Raw genomic sequence first — 25,926 nt, 5'->3', positions numbered from 1 at the left:
ATCTTTTTTTAGCACCTATGGGATTGTCACAATCTAATTTCGTTGTACTTACAATGACAATAAAGGACTTGAATTTTGAATCTTCTCAAGCAGAAATGTTTACTTTGAAGGTTCCGACCGGAAGTTGTGTTCGGTGTTTGTGCAGCTTGATTGTATTGGCTGCTGTAGCCTGTAGGCTGAGTATTAGTGACCCACACCCCTGCAGCCAGGAGGAATAATACGACACTGTCTGTAGAAAATAGTCTGCAACTATATATGAGAATTATTTGCCTTAAATAAGCCTTAATTTTTGTAATATTTGTACCGCTCGGGAGTTAGACGACGTCGCTGTTTGAATGGATTATTATGAGTGTTGGTCACAGTATAACTGAGCTAGATAGCCTGTTGTAAAAAAAAACACATTTTCTAAGTATATTTGTTGCTGCTTTTTTTTTTTCTTCGTTGCTGTTGGGAAATCAATCGGAAACGCATGGTGCTGTGATATATCGTGTCTTACTAAAAGAAGTGAAGGGACGGTGGAGCGACGTCACACTCTGGTAAGCAACCTGTTCATCTCCGGAGGATTAACGTTACCACACACCGCGCTATAGCTGCCCGACGGTAGCTAAGCTAGTCACCCACAAGGCCTATAGAAGGAGGCTGGGACACGGTTTTGGGGTTATGTGTATGACGCATGCGCAGTGTAACTGAAGTTGCGGTCCTGCGTTTTGATTGGCTCAATTTCGGCGAGTGCAGACCAGATTCTACTGCGCATGTGTGGTACCCCCTGAGGTATGACGTATGGATGACGCGTGTTCTAGCCTACTTCTATAGGCCTTGGTCACCCACACAGACAGTTAGCCAGCCCGCTAGCTCTCTGCTAGCTGAAGGCTTCAGCCTGTTGTGATTTTTTCACCTGTCATCTGACATATAGCTCTGCTATCAGCCTACAACCAGTTGCAGCCATATCAAATTGCTAGTGAGCAATATGTCTGCAGCTTTTCACCGTTATGTCATCCACATGAAGGCGAGGCTTCTCGTAATAACAGAGCGAAGGTATAAGGATCGTAAGACCCTCATATTTTAATGTCTGTCATTAAACAAATGACCGGAAGTGTCCTCATTATTAGTTTCGCTGGTACCCAGTTTATTTGCATCTTGTGCAGGATACAGGGACGGTCGCTCAGGATGATACTGCAGATGCAGAAATTGGCATAAGACATTATTAATTCTGTTAAACTCTCAGGCCCAGTTCTTCCAACCTGACTGGGCCTTTAATAATGATTGAGAACAGAGACTTGTGATGAATTCGGCCTATACCAGGGGTCTAAGCAACATGCGGCTCTTTAGCTCCTCTCCACTGGCTCCCTGTGGATTTTCATTTTTATGTATCATGGTTGTAGGTCTACGGTATGACGGAGTATTAGGGAGTATTAGGGCCACATTGAGGGAAAAAAATAAATCTGAGGTTTCGAAAATGAAGTCATAATATTATAAAGTAGTAATTTTACGTGTTATTTTCTTTTTCTCTTGTTAAGTTAGGACTTTATTCTCGTAAAATTAAGACTTTTATTCTCGTAAAGTTTTGACTCTCTTCTTGTAATATTACGACTTCTTTCTCTCATAATATTATGACTTTATTCTGTAAATCTCAGATGTTTTTTTCCCCTCAATGTGGCCCTAATACTCCGTCGTACATTTGCTCTTTGGCCCTCACTGCATTTGACTTATATACACCCACATATATATGTGGGTGTATTCCCTTGATCTCCTTCCCACCCACATTATTTCTTATAATATTATTTAAATGGGTGAACTATAGATAGCCTGGGTGCATTTGATGTAAACTTGAATAATAAACAGCCTAAAAGCACAGATATGAATATTGTACCAATAGGATGCAACAGCAGGAGATGCTCCTTCAGAGGCAGCTCACCCTATGGATACAGTGATTCATGTGTCTGGGGCCTGTTTATTCTCTGTGGGCTCCAGTTTGTGCGGTTGCTTGGCTAAACAGTACATTTGATTCCCCAGCCAACTAATGCTGTAACAGTGTGTAATTATTGACACATTCAAGTGGCAGGCTACTTTTCAAGTGTGGATCACACTGAAATATTGCATATTTTTTATTGAAAACCAGCTGATAAATAGGACTGATAAGAATATTAGCCTGAGGAAAACACTGAATATTAAGAAATATTTTATAACTTGAAAATTTAAAAATATTAAAAAAAAAGTTCATTACAGCTAAAATCAGAATCAGAATCGTGTTTATTGCCAGGTGTAAGAGGTATACACTAGGAATTTGCTTTGGTTATGTTGGTGCAAGTCAAAACAGTATAATAACAAAAGAATAGATAAACGTTAGAATAAAATAAGAATAAAAAATTTAAATTCTACCAATATTTGCTGTTTGCATTTTCAACCTAAAATATATAGCGATCAGCCATAAAATTAAGACCAGTGACAGGTGAAGTGAATAACATTGAGTATGTCATTACAATGACACCTGGCAGTGGGGGGGATATATTAGACAGTAAGTGAACATTTTGAACTTCGAACTTTGTGTTACTTGGAAGCAGAAAAAATGGGCCAGCGTAAGGATGTGAGTGACTTTGACAAGGGCCAAATTGTGATGGCTAGATGACTGGGTCAGAGCATCTCCAGAACTGCAGCTCTTGTGGGATGCTCCCGGTCTGCAGTGGTCAGGACCTACCAAAAATGGTCCAAGGAAGGAAAACCGGCGACCCGTGTTGTCCGATCCAATAGAAGAGCTACTGGAGCTCAAATTGCTGAAAAAGTTAATGCTGGTTCCGATAGAAAGGTGTCAGAACACACAGTGCATCGCAGTTTGTTGCGTATGGGGCTGCGTAGCCACAGACCGGTCAGGGTGCCCATGCCGTCCTAATGTTATGGCTGATCGGTGTAGTCAGCCTTATTAAAGCTAAAGTTGGTAACTTGGAGCAAATATAGTAGAACAAAAAGGTGTTTTTATAAAACGGTCACTATATCCAGTAGTGCATGAGACAGGTAATCTGAAAAAAATAAATCATGCCCAGAATTGTACAAGATTTCCCAGACCGGAAGAAAACAACCAATCGGAGCCGAGGAGTCTCTACAGCAGCTGTCAATCACCGCTCATGAAACTTGTGAACTCCGATCAAACTGTCAATTTAGGCAGCGCTGATCCAATATGAATCAAGATTTTGTTACTGCAATGCCTATTTCTCACCTCAAATGTTTTCTTGCAAAGGTTTTTACTTGCAAATGCCTTTAGGAGCACGAGGGGGAGGGCAGGAGAACATGATTGTTTTCACAGATTATCTGTCTCATACAATACTGTTCATCACATCTGCTCAAAGTGACCGACTGCAGCTTTCAAGCTATATATTACCTTCCTATGTTGTTTTTGAATCCAACTGTTACATAACTGCCTCTGTAAATTAGCAAAAATAGGAGTTTGACAGCTTCTTGTGATATTTTTGTACTGAAGAAGCTTATCGCTGATATTGATCTTGCCTTGTGTTCTCTCTCCTCCTCCTCCTCCCTCCACAGTGATGGATAATGCTCATACTAAGACGGTGGAGGAGGTTTTGGGCTTTTGCAGTGTAAATGAGTCTACAGGTCTGAGCTGTGAGCAGCTGAAGAAGAACAGGGAGAGATGGGGACCCAACGGTACAAATGGAAATCTTTTTTTTGTTTTCATTAAACACTCATTCATTCAATTTCTTCAAAACAAATAGACTATTCACTGTAGTGTCACAAGAAATTTTATCCATCTTTTGTTTATTAGATGCAATTAATACAATTATTACTACTACTGCCACTAACAAAACATTACAACCATCATGATAATAAAAACATGGTCATACAAAATATCATTAGATTAAATTAAGGTTAAAGGCTCCTCATATGCAACAATTATATAATTCAGTAAATGTTAACATGGATACACATTTACTGGACAGTGCTGTGAATCTGCATCATATCCATTTTCAGTAAAATATGTTCTGTATATCTGCATCATGTTCAAGTATTAGCAAGCACAATATCATTTTAGACCTGCTGCTGCAGCAGCCAACAACAAAAAAAAATCATATGTGTCGAGTCATGTGTCCCTACCAGGGGAAATTTGGTTGCAGTCAGGTATATAAACACATTCATCATAAATCACATAATGCAACAATAGATACAAACAGTGGGACAAACAGTACAAAAGATCTCAGGTAAGGAAAAATAACCGATCACTGCTCCGCATCAGGGTTATTAAAGTAAATTAAAACTGAAACTAAAATGAAAATAGGCAGTGAAAAATATTGTTAGTAAACTGAAACTGAATAAAAACAATATCCTTTAAAGGACCAGTATGTAACAATTAGGGGGATCTATTGGCAGAAATGGAATATACAAATAATAAGTATGTTTTCTCTAGTGTATAATCACCTGATAATAAGAATTGTTGTGTTTTCGTTAGCTTAGAATGAGCCATTTACATCAACATAGGGAGCGGTTCCTCTTCACGGGGTCCGCCACGTTGCACCGCCATGTTTCACCAGTAGCCCAGAACGGACAAACCAAACTCTGATAACTTTTCCTGCTTTGGGCTGGAGTCGAAAACGTTACTCGCTCCCGTCACCACTGTTCCCTGTATCTTGCTTCACTACTCACTTCCCATGTACAGACACGCACTGGCCACGCTCCAGATGGCTCTAGAGAGGGCCGTTTATGTTTTCTCGTCAGCCACTGTAGCTCACCAACATCCTGGGAGTGCACACACGGGAGAGGCTTCATTTGGTTGTAATCTCCTCACCTCAACCGCTAGAACACTGTTCCTTTAAGAAGAAAAAATAAAAATAAACTGAAACAGTGTTGCCTGGGTCAAAAAACTATTAAAAATGAACATAAATTCATAGCAGTTTTAATTTTTTAGCTATAATATGTCACTACCAAAAAAAAGGAAATTTCCGTCAACTCTCGTGACGTTGAACCACAAAACGTAACGGAGTTGACATTCCAGGAGATGGCTCAACTAAAGAAGTGGGAAGATTAAACATTATGGCCATTCCTACACAGTTCTCCAACCGTGTATTTTATATGTATATATAGCTACATACTTCTGAGACATTATACCTGGCCCTAACAAAAACATACTGAAACTACTGCAAAACAAAAACTAAATATGTAAAACTTAAACTTTCTGAAAAAGTGAAACTAAACTACAAATAGCAAATGCAGTCTGAAAACAAAAAAATCAAAAAGTCAAAACTAAAATAAAAACTAATTGAAAATTCAAAACGATCATTACCCCCCTCCGCATTGTAATTTATTAAACAACGTGCCAGTGGTGATGATAATGTATTTTTTTCTTTTTCTCCACCCTCCGTCCTTTCTATCTACCTTTAACTCTTTCTTTACTCGCAGAATTGCCAGCTGAAGAAGGTGAGATATCTATCTATTTCACTATATCATCATATTCTGTTCCTCTTCTTTCTTTGTCTTTCTCCCATCGTCTTTATCTCATCTAAATCAAAGTCTGTCTTTTTGTCTTTTTCTTTCTTCTGCTGCTCATTGTGTTTCTTGGTGTCCTCATGCAGGGAAGTCACTTTGGGAGCTGGTCCTGGAACAGTTTGAGGATCTGTTGGTTCGAATCTTGCTGCTGGCTGCGTGCATCTCCTTTGTAAGAAAATGCAACCGTGTGCACAACCACATGCAAACACATACACACTCACATATACAAGTAAAGGTAGTAATTTCTACAAGTATGTATGGACTATGTGGATTTGTGTAAACTGATTAGTTAGTTTAACTCTGCTATTTACGCACACAAATGAAAGGATCGTTAATAACACAAATCTTCACCTTTCTCTTTGTCTTGTGTCTTCTGTCTCGTAGACCTTGGCTTGGTTCGAAGAAGGGGAGGGGACAATTACAGCCTTTGTTGAACCCTTCGTCATCCTCCTCATTCTCATTGCCAATGCTATTGTTGGAGTTTGGCAGGTAAACAGTGTGTGTGTGTGCAGTTTTTTTTGGATTGACAATCACATCATCATATCAAGGCAATTAATAATGAATTTCTTTTTAACTAGAAAATGCATTTCCTGCAGAAAATGCGTGTTAACACCGACAGCTAAAATGAATAGCAAAGCATTGCTGTAAATAGAGAAATCTTATGGATGTTGAGAATCAAACATAAAGAGAGCTTCCTGTCTCTCCTTCCCTTCCGTCTTTATCTTCACATGAGGGCAACCGTGTTGGAAGTGATTTTTTGTACAATTGTAGTTTCTATATCAACAATTGAAAAAAACCTCATAGAACCGTTCTATGATGCTGTGTCCTCCAGGAGCGTAATGCAGAGAATGCCATCGAGGCTCTAAAGGAGTACGAACCAGAGATGGGCAAGGTGTACCGACAGGACAAGAAGAGCGTCCAGAGAATTAGAGCCCGAGACATCGTTCCTGGAGACATTGTGGAAGTCGCTGGTAAGTAGACAAATAAAATTCAATTCATTCAACATCTGTTGAGTGTCAAACACTCACCCTTTGTAGCTCTGTAACTTCCACCTTCAAGCAGTAAAGCAGGTTTATGTCTTATGTGGGATTCTACATTTCACAGTGGGAAAACTAACAGCCACAGAACTTTCTACAGCCAGCCCTGCAGCACAATCCACCCAGAAACCAGACTATGGCATTCTACACTGCATAAACTAGGGGTTGGTCTGCTCGCGGTCTTATGGAGCTTCTAAACGTTAAAAATGCAGCAAATTTTTGGCTTGCCATACATTTTTCGACTTGCCATCAATTTTTGTAAAACTGCCAATATTGGAAATCTGCACAGTTTATTTATTGCCTCAATAATTCCCAGAAGTGGATTTAAAGATCAAAAAACATCTCCATTTCTAAGCCAATCTCAACGAGTCATTTTATATTCAAGGGTTTGTGATCTACGTGGAGTAGAACACAAACATTTTGTATCCAGTTGATTAGAATCTCTCACTGACAAACTAGAGATAACAAACCATCTTCTGCACTGAATATGTTGAATAATGTCCCACAGAAACTGTAATTTAATTCCAGTAATACTTGTTTGCACAGCTGGGCATTATTCCTCTGTTTCAAATCTATCTAGTTCTGCCCCAAACCCATTAGGCCGTCATTCTTTTCAGTCAGTTAGAGGCATATAAAAGCAAATATAAGAAGCTTAGTGATATTAAGGCATTAGCATTCAGGAGAGTATGAACAGGAGACATTAATAATGGAGAATTGAAGCCCTAACATGTTTTTACACACACACACACACACTTGATATTCTGTCTAATAGTATGTAGTCTGTAGTGCTACAATGAGCTTGGAAAGACATTTGTATTCAAGCACGATGCATATACACTGCATTGCTGTTTATAGACATGGTTGAAATACCACTGTGGCGTCTTAGTCCAGTCATTCCTGGCAAACATCTTAATCTCTGCCCTCTCCTCTGGCTGTCATCATCATCATGGAAAACCCAATGAGAGGCACACAAGGCTGGGATGGAGAATATTTGATTGGAGTGCATCTCATAGCAGCAATTTCACAAGCTTTTCGTAGTGTGGATTCATGAAAGGTGGAATACACGAGAAGAATCGGAGGGTCTGAAGCGTCGTTTAGATATTGTGTGTGAACCTTTTTTCATCCAGTTGTGGAGTGCTTTTTTGAGTGCTGTAATTTTTTCTCAAATGTTTTAGAGTGTGAGAGTGCGTGTAAAGTTCTAAAGTGGAAGTGAAGCGTTCAACCAAGTTAAGCTGGTTTACTAAAAAGGATTTCCACTCTAATGAACTATTATCTAACAAACATGACAAATGTCAGCATTTAAAAAAAAAAAGATCGCCATGATACAGTACTTTAGCCTGTGATGTCACAAGGATGGTTGGCTCGGCTGAGTTACACAGATACAACGGTAGAGACCGTGAAAGACGGAGACTGAGGAGACACGGGACAGAAGAAAACAAAAGGGGGAACAATGTTGTATTGTTACTAGATGTAAAGATGAGTTTTACAATGTTAAAGCCAAGGACAAAACAGTCCATTTTAATAAACTGACGCTGAAACGGAGATCAGTAACATTACTGCAGCGCTGGCTAGTGGCACTGAAAGAGCCCTCCGACAGGCACTGAGTCCAGCGTCAGCTGACTGTCTCTCCATCTCCCGTCCTCTCCTCTCTCTGATCACATCTTCATCTTCATCTGCTGTCTCATTCAGACCGTTCAAAGACAGGGTCACTAAGGAAATAAACGCCCAAAGCACTACTTTATTCTGAAGCCTACATTATAGCGTTTGTTTACGTAACTTGCCGGTAGCTTCTGCTAGCTAGCTAGCTACCAGTTCAACATTAGCATACCGACTTGGTGGTCTGCTGTCAGCTCAGGGACAGCTTCATACCATTAGACTGTCACTTTACCTCTATATACTTTACTTACTGTTTTAAAAGCTTTTTACATCTCTGTAGTCTATATAGCCCTACTGTATAGCCTTGCTGTTACTTGTGTGATCTTCCTTTTTTTATATAGGCCTGCATATTTAAGGAGCATTGTTGAAGGAAGCCTGAGATTCAAGAGCCAACGTCTGCTTCTTTGTAATTGTTGTGCATATGATAGTAATGAACAAACCCGGCGAATACAAAAAACAGAAACGTGCACGTGATAAGAGCACACAGTATCCGTAAGCATCCTCGCGAATTAGCATTTCTGCTCCGTGTGCACAAATGCAGTCCCGCAAGCACGGGGCTGTAACGAGCACGAGCTCGACCCTCCCACGCTCTCTTGTCAAGCGGAGGCGGGAATGGAAGGCAGTGGCTGATGTCCTTTGACTGCACTGCCGGCCACACCGTGCGTGAGCATGGTTACAGTAACTGTCCCCTTAGCGTGGTTAACTGTCCCCTTAGCGTGGTTAACTGTCCAGTGAGCGTGGTTAACTGTCCCCTTAGCGTGGTTAACTGTCCAGTGAGCGTGGTTAACTGTCCCCTTAGCGTGGTTAACTGTCCCCTTAGCGTGGTTAACTGTCCCTTGAGCGTGGTTAACTGTCCCCTTAGCGTGGTTAACTGTCCAGTGAGCGTGGTTAACTGTCCCCTTAGCATGGTTAACTGTCCCGTGAGCGTGGTTAACTGTCCCCTTAGCGTGGTTAACTGTCCCCTTAGCGTGGTTAACTGTCCCTTGAGCGTGGTTAACTGTCCCGTGAGTTAACGAGGCTCTCGTTCTCGCTCATTAGTTGCAAACAGATACATTCCGTTCACCGTTCACCAAAAATATGAGCACGTTCAATGAATGGCGCTCTTTTAGCACGCTCATGCACAACACAGTCCAGCTGAGTTATATGAACACTGTCAGCTGTAGTAACAACTTAAACACACACACACACAATTTTTTCCCAGTAAGACAACTGTTGAATCCTCCAGATACCCACTGCTATTTCAAGCTGCTCAGAGAGAGGAAGGGTTAGGAGTATGTGTGTGTGTGTGTGTGTGTGTGTGTGTGTGTGTGTGTGTGTGTGTGTGTGTGTGTGTGTGTGTGTGTGTGTGTGTGTGTGTGTGTGTGTGTGTGTGTGTGTGTGTGTGTGTGTGTGTGAGAGATCAACTGTCCTGTCTGTTTGTTGTAAAATATTCGCCTTCCAGAGCATGGGAACTCAGTGACACTAAACAGACCGGAGGCTGTGTTTCATTCCGATGTTTTTTGCCAAACATAATGGAGTGACCAATATGACTTTCTGGGTACATCTGTACATTTTTGGAGTGAAACTGACAGTAGTTTGTGTAAGTAATTTTGGCTGTTTTTAAGTAACCGTATCCATCACTAATACAAACTATGACTTATCGACCAAGAGGGGGCAGCCCTATTGATGTGATCACTGTTTGGTCCAACAATGTATTCTTGTCATCCTAAAGGTCACTCTGCAGTATAACCTTTCATTTTGTACCAGCTGTGATATGTTCTTTCTGCAAACATCTACCTTTTGAGGTAGTCTGGTTCCAGACCTGTGAATCACTGCCCACGTCTCTGATTTCTCCACTACAGATCAAATTGGTCTGGTGTTGTGCAGCGTTAAATATAACTAAATATGTTCATCAAAGCAGGCTGGTTTCATACACTGCTCGTAGCTACTGTATACCTACGAAAAGTAATGCACTGTAATTTGTGTGTATCCCACAAAATCAGTTTGTGTGTAATTAATGTAATCGGGAATCAGGAAATATACATAGCAGCGACACGCCGCATAGGGAGGAGGTTTGGGTGGATGGGTGGGTCAAAAAATACCGGACTTTCACCCAGGAGACCGGCGTTCGTGTCCCGCGTGAAACCAGAAGTCAACGATGATTTATTTGTCACGTTAGTTGCATACTTAAGTAATGCCACTTCCGTTATTTGAAGCCAAACTCCGATCTTTTCCTAAGCCTTACTAAGTAATTTTCTTGCCTAAACCTAACTAAGTAGTTTTGTTACAAAGTCGATCTTTTCCTAAGCCTAACTAAGTAATTTTCTTGCCTAAACCTAACTAAGTAGTTTTGTTATAAAGTCGATCTTTTCCTAAGCCTTACTAAGTAGTTTTCTTGCCTAAACCTAACTAAGTAGTTTTGTTATAAAGTCGATCTTTTCCTAAGCCTAACTAAGTCGTTTTCTTGCCTAGACCTAACTAAGTAGTTTTGTTATAAAGTCGATCTTTTCCTAAGCCTTACTAAGTAGTTTTCTTGCCTGAACCTAACTAAGTAGTTTTTTTACCAAGTCACTCTTTTCCTAAGCCTTACTAAGTAATTCTTTTTTTGCCCAGATGAATGGGAAAACTTGCGTTTTCGCTGCAACGCCTGATCTGATTTGAATGCAGCCTTAGTGGCAAGCCTCTGAACCCTCAGGTGGAACAGCTACATGCTCTGCAAGGAGTATTTTGGAGCTTTTATTTCAGACAAACGACACTGGTCAATAGCATCATTTTGCTGTTTTTTTGTCAATCAGCAGATCTAGGTAACAAGGCCAGACTGCTGATTGCTAGGCAACTGCAGCATGTGGAGGAGCAAGTTCATAATTTGAAGCTTTGACGGGAAGGAGAGAACTGAAGTGCTCTGATTGTTTAAGCCGCAGTGTCTGAAGTCAAGGACATTTTGATTGGTTGTGATCTTAACTGGAGTGCGACTGTTTGCTTGTCATCCAGAGAGAGTGCTTTTTAATTTGAACCGTAGTTGATGTGTCTAATCGTGATCTCAAGATCATGACCTTGCTTGTTCTTTTATGGTGTGGAGGTAGGAGAGGGGGAAGGGATGCTACATAATCTACATCTTAGGATCTTTGTGGGTTTTTAGAGGCACACTTCTTGGCCACTACTTGTGGCTTGTTTTTTTTAACTCGGGAAGAAAAGTTTATATACAGAATGGAATACAAACACCACATTTGTCCGAATCTAAACTAAATACAAAAATGAAAAGTGAAATTAAGATTTGTTTTTCTGTCTCTGTTCACAACACCCTGCAGTCGGTGATAAGGTCCCAGCTGACATCAGGCTGACGTCCATCTGTTCCACCACTCTGAGGGTGGACCAGTCCATTCTGACGGGGGAGTCTGTGTCGGTGATCAAACACACAGACCCTGTACCGGATCCCCGAGCTGTCAACCAGGACAAGAAGAACATGCTCTTCTCTGTGAGTTTCAACAAACATATCTGTCTTTTCCTAATTCACATAGAATCAACATAAAAGCCAGGAAAGAGACCAGGATGAATGGGACTACAAAGTGTTTTACGTGTTTAAGGTTACTACAAGGAACTGTTAACTGGTTATGAAACAGTCATGTAGGTTCACCAGAAACTCCTTCAGCTCAGACTCCAGCGGGGCCTCCGGAAGCGACCAGACCGCGACAGACAGACCCAGATCCGATATTCATTCACATACTGTATCTTGAGGTCAGAGGTCAAGGGACCCCTTTGAAAATGGCCATGCCAGTTTTTCCTCACCAAAATTTAGCGTAAATTTCTAATGTAATTAGAGTTCTACCCTCAGCCTGTGTTAACTGAGCAGATGCTTCTGTTCAAGATGCTAGTTTCGCATTAGCATGAGAATCAGATGGCTAAACCGAACAGTCACCCAACAACAGCAGGACTGCCTCAGTGAGCAGAGCAAGGCACGCTGCGACTTTCTTTTTCTTCCTTGGAGGGCAGGGAGATGCGTTTGTTTTACAGTTCTAACACGTTGGAAAACTGAATGAAACATCACGTTTTGAACACAAACAAAAAGGCTTCTTTAGGTTTAGGCATAAAACTACAACTTCTTTAGGTTAAGGCAATAAAACTAAAAACTTCTTTTGGTTATACAATAAAACTACAACTTCTTTAGGTTTAGACAATAAAACTACAACTTATTTAGGTTTAGACAATAAAACTACAACTTCTTTAGGTTTAGGCAATAAAACTACAACTTCTTTTGGTTATACAATAAAACTACAACTTCTTTAGGGTTAGACAATAAAACTACAACTTATTTAGGTTTAGACAATAAAATTACAACTTTTTTTGGTTTAGACAATAAAACTACAACTTTTTTTGGTTTAGACAACAAAACTACAATTTCATTAGGTGTAGACAACAAAACTACAACTTCTTTAGGTTTAGACAACAAAACTACAACTACTTTAGTTTTAGGCAACAAAACTACAACTTCTTTAGGTTTAGACAATAAAAATACAACTTCTTTAGGTTTAGTCAACAAAACTACAACTTCTTTAGGTTTAGGCAACAACTATAGCTTCTTGAGGTTTAGACAATAAAAATACAACTTCTTTAGGTTTAGACAACAAAACTATAGCTTCTTGAGGTTTAGACAATAAAAATACAACTTCTTTAGGTTTAGTCAACAAAACTACAACTTCTTTAGGTTTAGGCAACAAAACTATAGCTTCTTGAGGTTTAGACAATAAAAATACAACTTCTTTAGGTTTAGACAACAAAACTACAACTTCTTTTGGTTTAGACAATAAAACTATAGCTTCTTGAGGTTTAGACAATAAAAATACAACTTCTTTAGGTTTAGACAACAAAACTGCAACTTCTTTAGGTTTAGGCAACAAAACTACAACTTCTTTAGGTTTAGACAATAAAAATACAACTTCTTTAGGTTTAGACAACAAAACTACAACTTCTTTTGGTTTAGACAATAAAACTATAGCTTCTTGAGGTTTAGACAATAAAAATACAACTTCTTTAGGTTTAGACAACAAAACTACAACTTCTTTAGGTTTAGGCAACAAAACTACAATTTCTTTAGGTTTAGTCAACAAAACTACAACTTCTTTTGGTTCAGACAATAAAACTATAGCTTCTTGAGGTTTAGACAATAAAACTACAACTTCTTTAGGTTTAGACAACAAAACTACAACTTCTTTAGGTTTAGTCAACAAAACTACAACTTCTTTTGGTTTAGACAATAAAACTACAACTTCTTTAGGTTTAGTCAACAAAACTACAACTTCTTTTGGTTTAGACAATAAAACTATAGCTTCTTGAGGTTTAGACAATAAAACTACAACTTCTTTAGGTTTAGGCAACAAAACTAGTGATCAGGTTAAATCTGTAGGAGGAGTTTGTTAAAGTACAGAGCATGGAAATAGCAAAAATACACGAAAAAAATCACACAAAATTCAAAATGGCTGACTTTGTGTGTGTGTGTTTGTGTGCTGAGCCTCCAGGTGGTCTGTCAGCCAGTGATGTTTTATTTAGCACCATCACTCTGACAGGCTGCATATCTGTCACTGCTGGACCAACTGTGACTTCACTCACTGATGTGGAGGAAACCTGCTATTATGGGATAGAAAGAAATCACTACACTTAGATACCACATTTCACTTTGACCGCTTTATGTGAGAGCATATAAATAAAATAGACACATCCAGATTCTACTCAGCATCTCTTAAACTGCTGCTTAAAACTCTTACACTGCTGAAGAACTACAGAAACTATCTCTCAATATTTGATTAAAACGGAGTTTGACAGTAAAGTTTATGACCTTTGCCCCAGGGTACCAACATTGCAGCGGGCCGTGCCGTCGGGGTTGTCGTGGCAACAGGGGTGCAGACTGAGATTGGGAAAATCCGAGATGAGATGGCTTCCACTGACCCTGAAAGGACCCCGCTACAACAGAAACTAGACCAGTTTGGAGAACAGCTGTCTAAGGCAAGGACGTGTGTGTGTGTGTGTGTGTGTGTGTGTGTGTGTGTGTGTGTGTGTGTGTGTGTGTGTGTGTGTGTGTGTGTGTGTGTGTGTGTGTGTGTGTGTGTGTGTGTGTGTGTGTGTGTATGTTTGTGTGTAATGTAGTGCTTGGGGTCACTTTGGACTCATTGTTTTTGATACTTTATAGTCTATAGAATTAATATATCTGTGTTACTACAGTTACAGTTGTCTTGTTTCAACCTGCAGGTCATCAGCTTGATCTGTGTGGCAGTGTGGGCCATCAATGTGGGCCACTTTAATGACCCTGTCCATGGAGGCAGCTGGCTGAGAGGAGCTGTTTACTATTTCAAGATCGCTGTGGCTCTGGCTGTAGCTGCAATACCCGAAGGTCAAATATCTTTATCTATCTATCGATGCAGGAAAATCACTTCTTACAGATGTTTTTTTCCTATGTTTTTGTAAATAACTTGTCCACTCACTTTAAATAACCTTACATGTGCCCTTCCTTGAGCAAGGCACATACAACCCAACAGCTCAAGTGGAGAATGACAGGAAAAAACTCCTTCCCTCTCATCACCAGTGTCTGCCGGTTGTGTTTTGTCCCAGGCCTCCCAGCAGTCATCACTACCTGCCTGGCGTTGGGCACCAGGAGGATGGCCAGGAAGAACGCCATCGTCCGCAGCCTGCCGTCAGTGGAGACGCTGGGTTGCACCTCTGTTATCTGCTCTGACAAGACAGGAACACTGACCACCAACCAGATGTCAGTCTGCAGGGTACGATCACACCGATACATCCGCCTTGTGTCAAAATTGCTATATGGGCCAGTCAGCCTCATTCAGCTCTCATATGATTGATATGATACAGTAGTATTGATTACATCACAGTCATCATGGCATTGATTAGTAATATCCAAAAGCAGGCAACATGAAAATCTATAAAAAAAAAGTAATTTGCTTATTCCAAATGAACATCTAATGGCTTGTCATACTAACATTAGATTCAACAGCTCACTTACATTCTAGAGTGCCAGCAGTCAAATAAAGCCTGGTAGCTAATACAGGCCGGGTAAAAGAAAACATTGAAATCTCAAGTACCGCACTAATTTGCCTCTTGCTACTTTCTGTTCTGATCATGGTGGTTAGTAAACTTATATGCAGTAGCTCCGGGTATCCATAAACAGCCTCCAGGCCTGCTGTTTTCTGGTCAGATGATAGACATGGTTGGTAAAGTCACATAGCTCCGGGTATCTAGTATAAGTCACCACAATGAGAATTAACACTAATGACGTCGGCCGCTTTCCTGCTCTAAGTTGAATTTTTTAGCACCTCAGGAAATATTTGACTCTCCAAGTACCACCATTATGACCAGGGGTGGGCAATTATTTTTCCTGGGGGGCCACATGAGAAACCCAGATTGTTGCCAGGGGGCCAAACAAATTCTGTCAGACCTAACCTCTATTTTATCACTAGATTAATTTATAGAAAAAAAACTGCACACTTATTTTTCAGCATTTACTATACTGAAAATCACTCCAAACAGCATATTATTAAGAAAATAACATTATATGCAGGATGTTTGGGTAGTAATGTTTCCATTAACAAAACTTAACAAAACAGAGAATCCTCCAGCTAGCCAAAATTTAAAAACATGCACTGCAGGTCCAAAAAGCCAACTTTGAACGCCTCATTACAATAACTCAATGGCACCTCCCTTAACGTTCGTATCTCCGGTATTTAGCCAGTCAGGACTGTGCTGCCCACCGGCTGCTAACAGCTAACGGTACTATCTCTCCTCCTGCTGATTTCAACACAGGTTTGTTGTTCACAGTGTCGCTTTATCAGGGAAAAATAGGGTGCGTCCCCTCAGGTTTAGTAGCGCCATGCTATTGAGTGCTCTTTTTTCTCTTCACCGTGGCTCCGTTCCAAAACAAATGGAAACATGATACAGCGTGCGTATGCGTCATTGTGCATGCGTAACTGTGGGAAAGCATCAATACGGAGGAATCGATAGTCAGAGATTCCTCCGTGTACCACTTGAGAGAGAACGCGTACCACCAGTGGTACATGTGCCATAGTTTGAGAACCACTGTCCTAGAGCATGTCGAGTAGCCGACTATTCGGGGTCACCCCTATAGTGAAGTAAAACAAAAATGTGTTAAAAAGAGAAACCCAGAGCAGCAGAGTGGTGAGTATGACGGACTCAGTGTTGTAGAAATTGACTTTATCCAAAGTCACCAGCCCCCTTTAATGATTTCTACCGGGTCTTTATTTGCTGGCCACAGCTGTTTTTTGAACGCAGGCTTTTATTTGAGAATTTCCACTATTAAAAAGTCAAGACAATAAGATACAGGACTTTGCCACATACGTATATTTTAGTATTCAAATGTTAATTAAGTCTGGAAGTCTGCCTTTGATGTAGTGTCAGCTTTGATATAAAAACCTGGGGCTAATGAGGTGGAATGGCCTGTTGGAATGTGGACCTAATCTTAAATGTGATCTTCTAATTAGGGATGCACCGGTACTGATATCGGATATCGGGCTGATACTGACTCAAATAGCTGGATCGGGTATCGGTGACAACGGGGCCGATCTATTCAATCAAATTCTATGTTTATATACTATATACATTATAGACTGGATTTTTAATTCCTGTTTAAGTTTTGACTAATTTGTTGCAGCATTAAAAAAGGTTTTACGCTTGAATTGTAATTCTTGTTCATTTTTAAGATTTTTATTTTACCAATTTGCTACCTTACAATTTATTATTTTAATAATAACAATTCACTAAATTTATATCCATGTAATTATTTGTTACATTTTGTTTTTACAAAGTTAGGAAAGCAATGTTTAAGTCCAGCCTGATGTAGAAGAATGATCCCATTCACCTCCACACAGTCAGGCACACAGCTTATTCATTAAACACTGGTATCAGATCTGTACTCGGTATCGGCCGATACCCAAAGCCCAAGTATCGCTATTGGTATCGGGACTGAAAAAGTCAAAATCGGTGCATCCCTTCTTCTAATATTATTGAACTAATCAACTACTGTCTATGTGTGTGTGCATGTGTGTGTGTTTAGATGTCTGTAGTAGACAGTGTGTCAGGGGAGCGCTGCAGCCTGAGCGAGTTCACAGTGACTGGATCTACTTACGCCCCTGAAGGGGAAGTGTGAGTGTCTTTAACCTTTAACACTTAGCCCATTAACCCCCTGGCAGTTTATGGATATGGATTGTGAGAGCCCACAATTTACCCCTCCTTCATTTATCCACCCCTTTTTTTTCATAATTTGTATACATTCCCTCCACTTTTCCCTCTTTTATTCCCGTGTTTCCTCCGTCATGGCCTGTACTTCTGTCTTTTTCTAGTTATAAGGATGGCTCAGTGGTGAAGTCCAGTCAATATGAAGGCCTGGTGGAGATGGCCTCCATCTGTGCACTTTGCAATGACTCATCGCTTGACTACAATGAGGTAAGACACGACTGCAGCGACGGCTCGGACCGTCATGGATTACCGTATATGGTGCTGGAACAGTTACAGCTGGAATCTGTCTCTGAATATGTTTAGACCACAAATACCGTCAGCAGCATACTTTGATGCTATGTCCCTTCTGTGTGTGTGTGCGTGTGCGTGTGCGTGTGCGTGTGTGTGTGTTTGTTCCAGGCAAAAGGTGTATATGAGAAGGTTGGGGAGGCGACAGAGACTGCCCTCTGCTGTCTCGTGGAGAAAATGAACGTGTTCGACACTGACCTGAGAGGACTGAGCCCTGTTGAGAGAGCTACAGCATGCTGCTCCGTAAGTGTGTGTGTGTGTGTGTGTGCGCGTGCGTGTTTGTATGGGGGGGTAGAAAGGGACACGTACGTGTCGTACGTACGCATGTGTGTGTGAGACGCTTTTAACCCGTCAGCAATCCCGATTGACTTTACCATCTCTCAGAGGCTGTAGCCGGCTCAGTTTGAGAGCTGGTAACATATGAAACTAGAAAAACCTGATGAATCCATCGGTACCAACCATGTTATGTTGGCTTGTCCAGAAGGAGGGTAAATCGTGACAAGCCAGCCTCCTGCTAGGTAATATTAAATAAATATACTATATATATATATACATATATATATATATATACACACGGCTGTGTTGAATACTCAATTCTGATTGGTCAATCACGGCGGTCTGTAATTTCTCTATAACAGACCGTTGTTATGTATAGCAGACCGTTGCTATGTATAGTAGACCGTTGCTATGTATAGTAGACCGTTGCTATGGGCGCAGCTCTGATTTCGGACACTTTTTGTGTCAAAATATTGATTTCTTCAGTAAGTAGCCGTGTAATAAACGGGATAATGTACAGCTAGGTCATTGAATGAATGAATGAATGAATGACTGAACTGTGCTATAAATGAACCGTACTGTACATGCTTTAGTTTTTATTTCTTGTTTTCAGGTGATTAAGCAGCTGATGAGGAAAGAGCTGACACTGGAGTTTTCCAGAGACAGGAAGTCCATGTCTGTCTTCTGTTCCTCCAATAAACTCAACAGGTCTTCCACTGGAGCCAAGATGTTTATCAAGGTGTGTTCCACACGGCTCACTGTGCCAAATTTGGTTATCCAGAGACTATCATGTCTCCTTCTTCATGTCTCCTTCTTCTTCTTCTTCTTCTTCTTCTTCTTCTTCTTCTTCTTCCCTGCGGTGTCTCATCTTTTTCTCACCGGTCTCTCCTCAGGGAGCTCCAGAGAGCGTGTTGGAGCGCTGTAATTACATTCGGGTCGGCGGTTCTTCCCGCGTGCCTTTGACCCCGGCGGTTCGAGAGCAGCTCCTGTCCACGGTGCGGGAATGGGGATCGGGCCGAGACACACTGCGCTGCCTCGCCATGGCGACCAGGGACACACCCCCTGACATCAAAAGCCTCAACCTGGAGAACTCAGCTACCTTTGCTGACTATGAGGTGATGGTGATGAAATATAACGCTGAATATCCATATCATTTTTAAAATATGAAGTTAAGACAGAGAATACCTACATTGTCAAATCCCGCTTGGTCTGCTGAATGGGAATTGGGAACTCTCTTTTAGTCAGTCTTCACTAGAGTGGCTCTAACTAAAGAAGTGAACTGTTGGTGATGCCTAAACTCGTCCCCTACGCCTTCCCTCCTCTTCTTCCATCTCCCCAGTCGGACCTGACATTTGTGGGCTGTGTGGGCATGTTGGACCCTCCCAGGAAAGAGGTGCTCAGCGCTGTCCGAATGTGTCGGCAGGCTGGCATAAGAGTCATCATGATCACAGGTAACACGCACAACCACGCACACATCTAAATGTACACTACTGTATATGCGTGCAAAAACACACCTTTAACCCTTTGAACTCTGCCATAGAACAATAGAAATAGCCAGTGCCTTGGTATGTTGGTATTCTTGCTTATTGTGATGTCATTTCTTGGAGTATCTTCTCATGCTTCATATTCTTAAAATCTGTTGAACATAGGCTTTACTTCTCTTTTAGGGGGGGGGCAGAATTATCTATTATCTCTCGCTCAACTTCCTGTTTTAGTTGGAAAAACTTCAATCTGACTTTGATCAGTGAGGTTAGTTTAGAAACTTTGTCAGAAACCTAACCTAGCTAACCGATACGAGCATTAATCGAGCAATCCATCTCTCTCTTCATTTTTCTCTCTCCAGGTGACAACAAAGGGACGGCCCTGTCTATCTGTCGGAGGGTGGGCATCATCACGGAGCAGGAAGAGGAGCAGGAGGGCTCCGGGGTCAACGGGGGCCTGACAGGGCGGGAGTTTGACGAGCTGCCCCCTCACCTGCAGCGCCAGGCCTGCAGAACGGTGCGCTGCTTCGCCCGGGTGGAACCGGCACACAAGAGTCGTATAGTGGAGTACCTGCAGAGCCTCAGTGACATCACTGCCATGGTGAGAGTAGTGCCGTCTCACACTTCGAAGTAGTATCAAGGGCACGTCGATAACCAACCCTCCATCCCTCCCATCCTGTCTCATGGTTTCAGACAGGTGACGGGGTGAACGACGCGCCCGCGTTGAAGAAGGCGGAGATCGGCATCGCTATGGGCAGCGGCACGGCGGTGGCTAAGTCGGCCTCTGAGATGATCTTGGCTGATGACAATTTCTCCACCATTGTGGCTGCGGTGGAAGAGGGCAGAGCCATCTACAACAACATGAAACAGTTCATCAGATACCTGATATCATCGAACATAGGAGAGGTGGTCTGGTGAGTAAAAAAAAGAGCGAGAGAAAATGTGGTGGAACTAACTTCAAACATTCAGTTTATGGATCATTTGGCCCCTCTCACTGTTGTCTTCTCTTCCATCCGTCTTTCCTTCCTCAGTATTTTCCTGACGGCCGCGCTGGGGATGCCTGAAGCGCTGATCCCGGTCCAGCTGCTATGGGTCAACCTCGTCACCGACGGTTTCCCAGCAACGGCTCTGGGCTTCAACCCTCCAGACCTGGACATCATGTCCCGCCCTCCCCGCTCCCCCAAAGAGCCTCTGATCTCCAGCTGGTTGTTCTGCCGTTACCTCATCGTCGGATGTGAGTCGCGTGCCCGGGACAGAATGGGATTATCTTCATTAGCCACATACACTAAAAAATCTTATCTGCAGATTATTTATTCATCATCAGAGCATCTTACCTATTAGACAAGATGTCCTGCTACACACAGTCTGCAGGTTATAAACATACCCCCCTCCCACCCCCTTCCTCTCTGCAGGTTATGTGGGAGCTGCCACAGTCGGAGCTGCTGCCTGGTGGTTTATGGCGGCCCACGACGGACCAAAACTTTCCTTCTATCAACTGGTAAGCTGTCTCACTACACCTCTTTCATGTCCTACATTATATACTGTAGTTGAACGGAGACGCTGTGGCACTAACACAAGAAGAATGAGCAGTTGAAACCATAAACATGGTATTACATATTGCTAAAAATAGTATTTAAAAGAAATCACACCATTACTATTACACAGGCAAAAAGGGTATAGCTCCATGTTCATTTCAAACTATCAAGCAACTTGTTGACAAACTGTAGGTAATATAGGTAATAGATGTACTCAATTCAAATTTTAGACAATAAAAGTAAGGCAATAAACAGCTTGTATTTGTTATTGATAATATTAACAATCGCTTATTTAGAATAGGTTTATAGAAAAAACTGCATTATAGGTCAGACCTAATGGAGCCGTGTGACCCGAGTTTCAGCTGCTATGTCTTAAATATTTACATTTCCAGTGTGTGTACAGGTACACTCTGTCTGAATGTACAGGTACATTCAGGTTTTTTAATTAAAGCATGTAAACATGTTCTGGTAGAAAACACAAATTACAAGTATGAACCTGAAAATGAGCACGATATGACCCCTTTAACACGTCATCGTTTGCTACCATGTTCATAGTTATGAACATAATATGTTAAGAGGCCAACAAACAGGCTTAAAGGCTACATTAACACTTGGGGGAGGCCAATGCTGAATTGTGGTTTGTCTAGTTATTGTTTGTGACCAAGATGTGTGCCGAGCAGGAGATTTTACATTGAAAAAATATACGCACAAGTGATAAGATAACTGCCATGTCAATGTATCGGATTGAGAGCTCTGCACCTGCAGGATAATAAGTGATCCAAAGGAAGATGGCAAGAATGTTATTTCCACATTTGTTTCCTCCACAGTCCCACTACCTGCAGTGCAGCGAAGGCCATGCTGAGTTTGCTGGTGTGCAGTGTTCAGTCTTTGAGTCTCCTTATCCCATGACCATGGCCCTGTCTGTCCTGGTTACCATAGAGATGTGTAACGCCTTGAACAGGTAAGAATAAAACAATCACACCCACACACTAAAGCAAATATCCTACAGTGCTGTCCTGTATAAAACTATCTATACATATATATGAATGTAATGGTTTGGAGTTTGAAGGCTGTAGATCTAGGAAAGAGATGGGGTCCTGCTATTTAAACCATCTATAGTACGTGTCTAAAGAGCATGGCGCAAGTGCATTTTAGGGCGCGTCCAACTCCACTTTTGCTAGTTAAACGGCATAATCTGGCCGCAAAGTAAGGCGCAAGAGGTCAATGGACTTGCATTTATATCGCGCTTTTCTGGTCTTCCGACCACTCATAGCACTTTACGCTACACGTTAGCATTCACCCGTTCACACACACATTCGTACACAATATGGGGTTAAGTGAAGGATACTTCGACATGTGACCGGAGGAGGAGCTGGGGATTGACCACCGACCGTCGACCTTCCGATTGGTGGACGACCTGCTCTACCTCTCTAAGCCACAGCTGCCCCCCGAGGCAAAGGGGTTGTATTTAGTCTCTTGTGTGTTTTGGGCGTAACATGAATTAAACCAATCAGAGTGTCACTCCTCTCGTTCCCTTTAAAAGCCAGGTGTACCTGCACCTGGCGCATTGTGAATTGCTATTTATTGATTTGCCCCGTCAACATCTCCATTTGACTGCATACAAGCAAATGAACCGATAACTTCTTTAACTGAGGAGGAAAGCGCTGCTGCACGTCCCTGTGTGTGGAACAAGCAGAGTATATGCACATTGTGAAACCGCCTAAATAAACACATCTTACTATCTGAATTAGGGATGTTAATAATTAACCGTTAACCGACATTAAGCATTTTAACCGTTTATCGCTATCGGTTAAACCTGAAGTAGGTGAGATTGGAGAAAATATGATTTAAAAAAAAGGTCACTATATCCTGACAGTAGTACATGAAACAGGTAACCTGGAAAAAAAATCATGTTCCTCTGTGTCCTCCGGTGCTCCTAACAGCATCTGCAAGATTTCACAGAACCGAGGAAAACAGGCAGTCAGAGCTGACCTGAGGTCTGCTGTCCAGCTACTGTCTATGAGAGCTGGCTGTCAATCACTCACAAACTCCGACCAAACGGTGAAACTAGGCAGCGCTGATCAAATATGAATCAATATTCTGTTACGTTAATGCCTATTTTTCTCCTCAAATGTTTTCAGAATCATCTTGTAGTGTACTGTTTAGCTGTAAAATGAGAAAGTTTGTGACCCGGCAGCCATGTTGAAATCTGGTGAAGGAACGCCAAGTTCCGGTCACATGACCGGAGCACAACCAATAGGAACGCTGTCTCTCTGAAATGACCTGTGATTGGTCAAAGTCTCCCGTCACCGGCTAGATTTTCTAAAGCCTGATAACAGAGCCATGAGGAGGTGCAGAAGTCTAGTTTTCTCTAAGAACACTTGAATTACAATATGCTGAAAGGTTATTATGGAATTTTTGCCCAATGATGCCAAAAATATACTGCCTACTGCCACTTTAAATAGCAGGAAAATACGACACCATTGACTTTAAACCGGGTTTCTTTTGGTCAATGATGCAATCGCTTTCTGCTGCCTCAAGATAGCAAGGCGTCAAACAAAGCACCTGACCACACCTCATTTTAAGACCAATCATGATGGGCGCAAGTACATTTGCTATTTACACAACGTAAATGAAAATGAGAACCGCGTCGGTCTGAAACTAGCCTTTGCGCCGGGTGTAAGATAGAGCCCGGAGTTGTTCGAAACTGTAAAGTCAGAAAGCAGAAAATAATGTTTTCCTTCTGTCGCCGTGCTGTCCAGTCTTTCAGAGAACCAGTCTCTGCTGAAAATGCCTCCCTGGTCAAACCCCTGGCTGGTGGGAGCCATCTGTCTGTCCATGGCTCTACACTTCCTCATTCTATATGTAGACCCACTGCCGGTAAGCGTGCATGCACATGTAATGTATATATGTAATTCGCTGACACTTCTTGTCTATCGCGGGCTTAAATATATCCCCCCATTCCTTCTGTGCGTGTTTTCAGGTGGTTTTCCAGATACGCCCTCTGTCGTGGCCTCAGTGGGTGGTAGTGCTGAAGATGTCACTTCCTGTCATCATGATGGACGAGGCTCTCAAGTTCCTGGCCCGCAACTACATCGAGCCAGGAAGCCAGATCCAGGTCAGAAAACGTGTCCCCGATCGGTAGTTGTATCTCAAAGCGGTCTGTGTCTAACTAACCCTTTTTCTTTGTTGCAATCCATCTCTCAAAAAAGACACTGGAAGAGGAAGAGGAGCAGCGGAGGATGGGGCTTAGCACGGGATTGGTCGGCGCCGTGACGACAAAGGTGCGCCAGTCGCTGAGGGGCGTGTCCTGGTCGTTCGTCCTGATCTCTGCACCGCTGTTGATCTGGATCTTCAGCCTGGACTCTGACATCACCAACATCTTCTGGGAGTAATGGGAGAAAGAGAGGACCGGTGGACTGTGTGGGGGGGGGGGAGAAGAAGAAGAAAGAGACCATCTAAAGAAGGACTGTCGGGAAAAAAAAAAAAATGCAGAGGACTGGGCGTGTAGGGGTGAGGCAAGGTGAGAGAGAGAAACAAGCAAAGATGATAAATACTTAACACTAAAGAGTGAAAATATTTCACTAAAGAGTGAAATATTTAGCCAACAGACAATCAGAAAACAACAAGAAGGAAAGACCATCTCCTCCTCAATACTAAAAGGTGCTATGTGTAGCATTTCATTTGAATCCCATAGCTTACTAAGACTGCACTTGTATGAGTCTAGGAAGGCCTAGGCCCGGTTTGCCTGTCCAACACTTGAGTGAACTATGTCTCTTATGACATGATTTCGCTAAAGCTGTACTTTAACGCTAACCTTTGCATTCTAAAATACTAAAGGTCACATGATAAACATTAGCATGTTAGCATGCTATAATCCGTTTTTTTTGTGTGTAAAGCATTTAGATGAGGGACACAGTGACTACAAAATATTCCAGGTTTTTTTTTTGTCCAAAAAAAGACAATATTCCTACAAAGCTGTTTACATGGCTTATGAAAATTAATATTCCACTAATATTCCTGTTTACATGCCGCTGTGCATGATCAACGTAACCGGTGGCGGACTTGTTTGACCGCGCAAACGCAGCCTCTCTCTTTCATTCCTTCGACCACCCAAAGGTCGGCATTGCGATATTTGCGAATGTCCAAAAACCAGTTGCTATCCGAGTCTTTCATAATGTTTAAAAGTAGGTGTGTTTCTCCTTCCGACCAGATGTGTGTCTTTTTTTTGGGGGGGCAGCTAGTTGGGTTGAGCTGGCCGTAAACAGACAAGAGGCCACGTGTCACAAACTGCCGTAAAAACTCAAATGCAGACACATATTCTGAATGCTCTGTGTACACGTCCAAAGAATGCTCCTAAAACCAGAATGACATCAGCATATCCCGCATGTCTTATCGGGAATATGCTGTTTACCGGTATCAAGTTTGAAACATTGTCATATATTCGGAATAATAGTGGAATATTAGTGTGCATGTAAACGTCACTGTAATCAATGGTTTCCCAACCGTTTTGGCTCATCACAGGATGCATTAATATCTTTGGGTTGCACCATCTATTCATAAAACCTTCACTAAGTTTGTGTGTAAAGTTCTCAGTAACTACTAGCTAGCTTCCAACTAGTCATTTACTAAATCAGAATGCACCAATAAAACTTAAAGGGGAACACCACCTAAATTATAATAATTCCAATATGTTATATCCATGGCCTAGGAAAGTTCAATCAATATTGGTGCACTTGAGCTCCTCTCTCTCAAAGCCAGAAACCAGAGAAGTAAGTCTCAAACTTGTGATGTCATCAGGTATAAAACAGGGTCTGAAATTAACTTTTTTCACTTCCTGCCCCTGTGGCAGGCGAGTATTTTTTTTTGTCTGCCACTCAGAAATTTGATCTGCCACTTTTGAAATCTCTGCCCTAAATGAAGGAATAACAT

At 41.8% G+C, this 25,926-nt stretch overlaps 1 protein-coding gene across 2 annotated transcripts; it reads left to right on the top strand.

Moving 5' to 3' along the window:
* Positions 1-173: 173 nt before the first annotated feature.
* On the top strand, positions 174-25,570 carry si:dkey-28b4.8 (sarcoplasmic/endoplasmic reticulum calcium ATPase 2). 2 transcript variants are annotated; one of them, XM_037764725.1, is made up of 24 exons: positions 174-536; positions 3,535-3,654; positions 5,401-5,418; positions 5,574-5,656; positions 5,872-5,976; positions 6,320-6,458; positions 11,468-11,634; positions 14,001-14,156; positions 14,400-14,541; positions 14,760-14,926; positions 17,233-17,321; positions 17,519-17,621; positions 17,814-17,945; positions 18,592-18,717; positions 18,872-19,093; positions 19,318-19,429; positions 19,822-20,060; positions 20,153-20,373; positions 20,491-20,693; positions 20,872-20,957; positions 21,822-21,955; positions 23,757-23,874; positions 23,978-24,112; positions 24,207-24,389. In XM_037764725.1, exons 2-24 carry the CDS (start codon positions 3,537-3,539, stop codon positions 24,387-24,389), a joined length of 3,198 nt encoding a protein of 1,065 aa, XP_037620653.1. In that variant the 5' UTR covers positions 174-536; positions 3,535-3,536. The 2 variants fall into 2 exon arrangements, with proteins under 2 accessions (XP_037620653.1, XP_037620654.1); XM_037764726.1 differs by lacking the exon at positions 174-536 and having other exon boundaries at positions 3,537-3,654; positions 24,207-25,570.
* The last annotated feature ends 356 nt before the right edge of the window (positions 25,571-25,926 follow it).

Source organism: Sebastes umbrosus, chromosome 3 (assembly GCF_015220745.1).
Source record: "Sebastes umbrosus isolate fSebUmb1 chromosome 3, fSebUmb1.pri, whole genome shotgun sequence".
Classification (NCBI taxonomy): Eukaryota; Metazoa; Chordata; class Actinopteri; order Perciformes; family Sebastidae; genus Sebastes; species Sebastes umbrosus.
The sequence above is the reverse complement of the archived record's forward strand: the minus strand, read 5'-3'. Positions and strand labels throughout refer to the sequence as shown.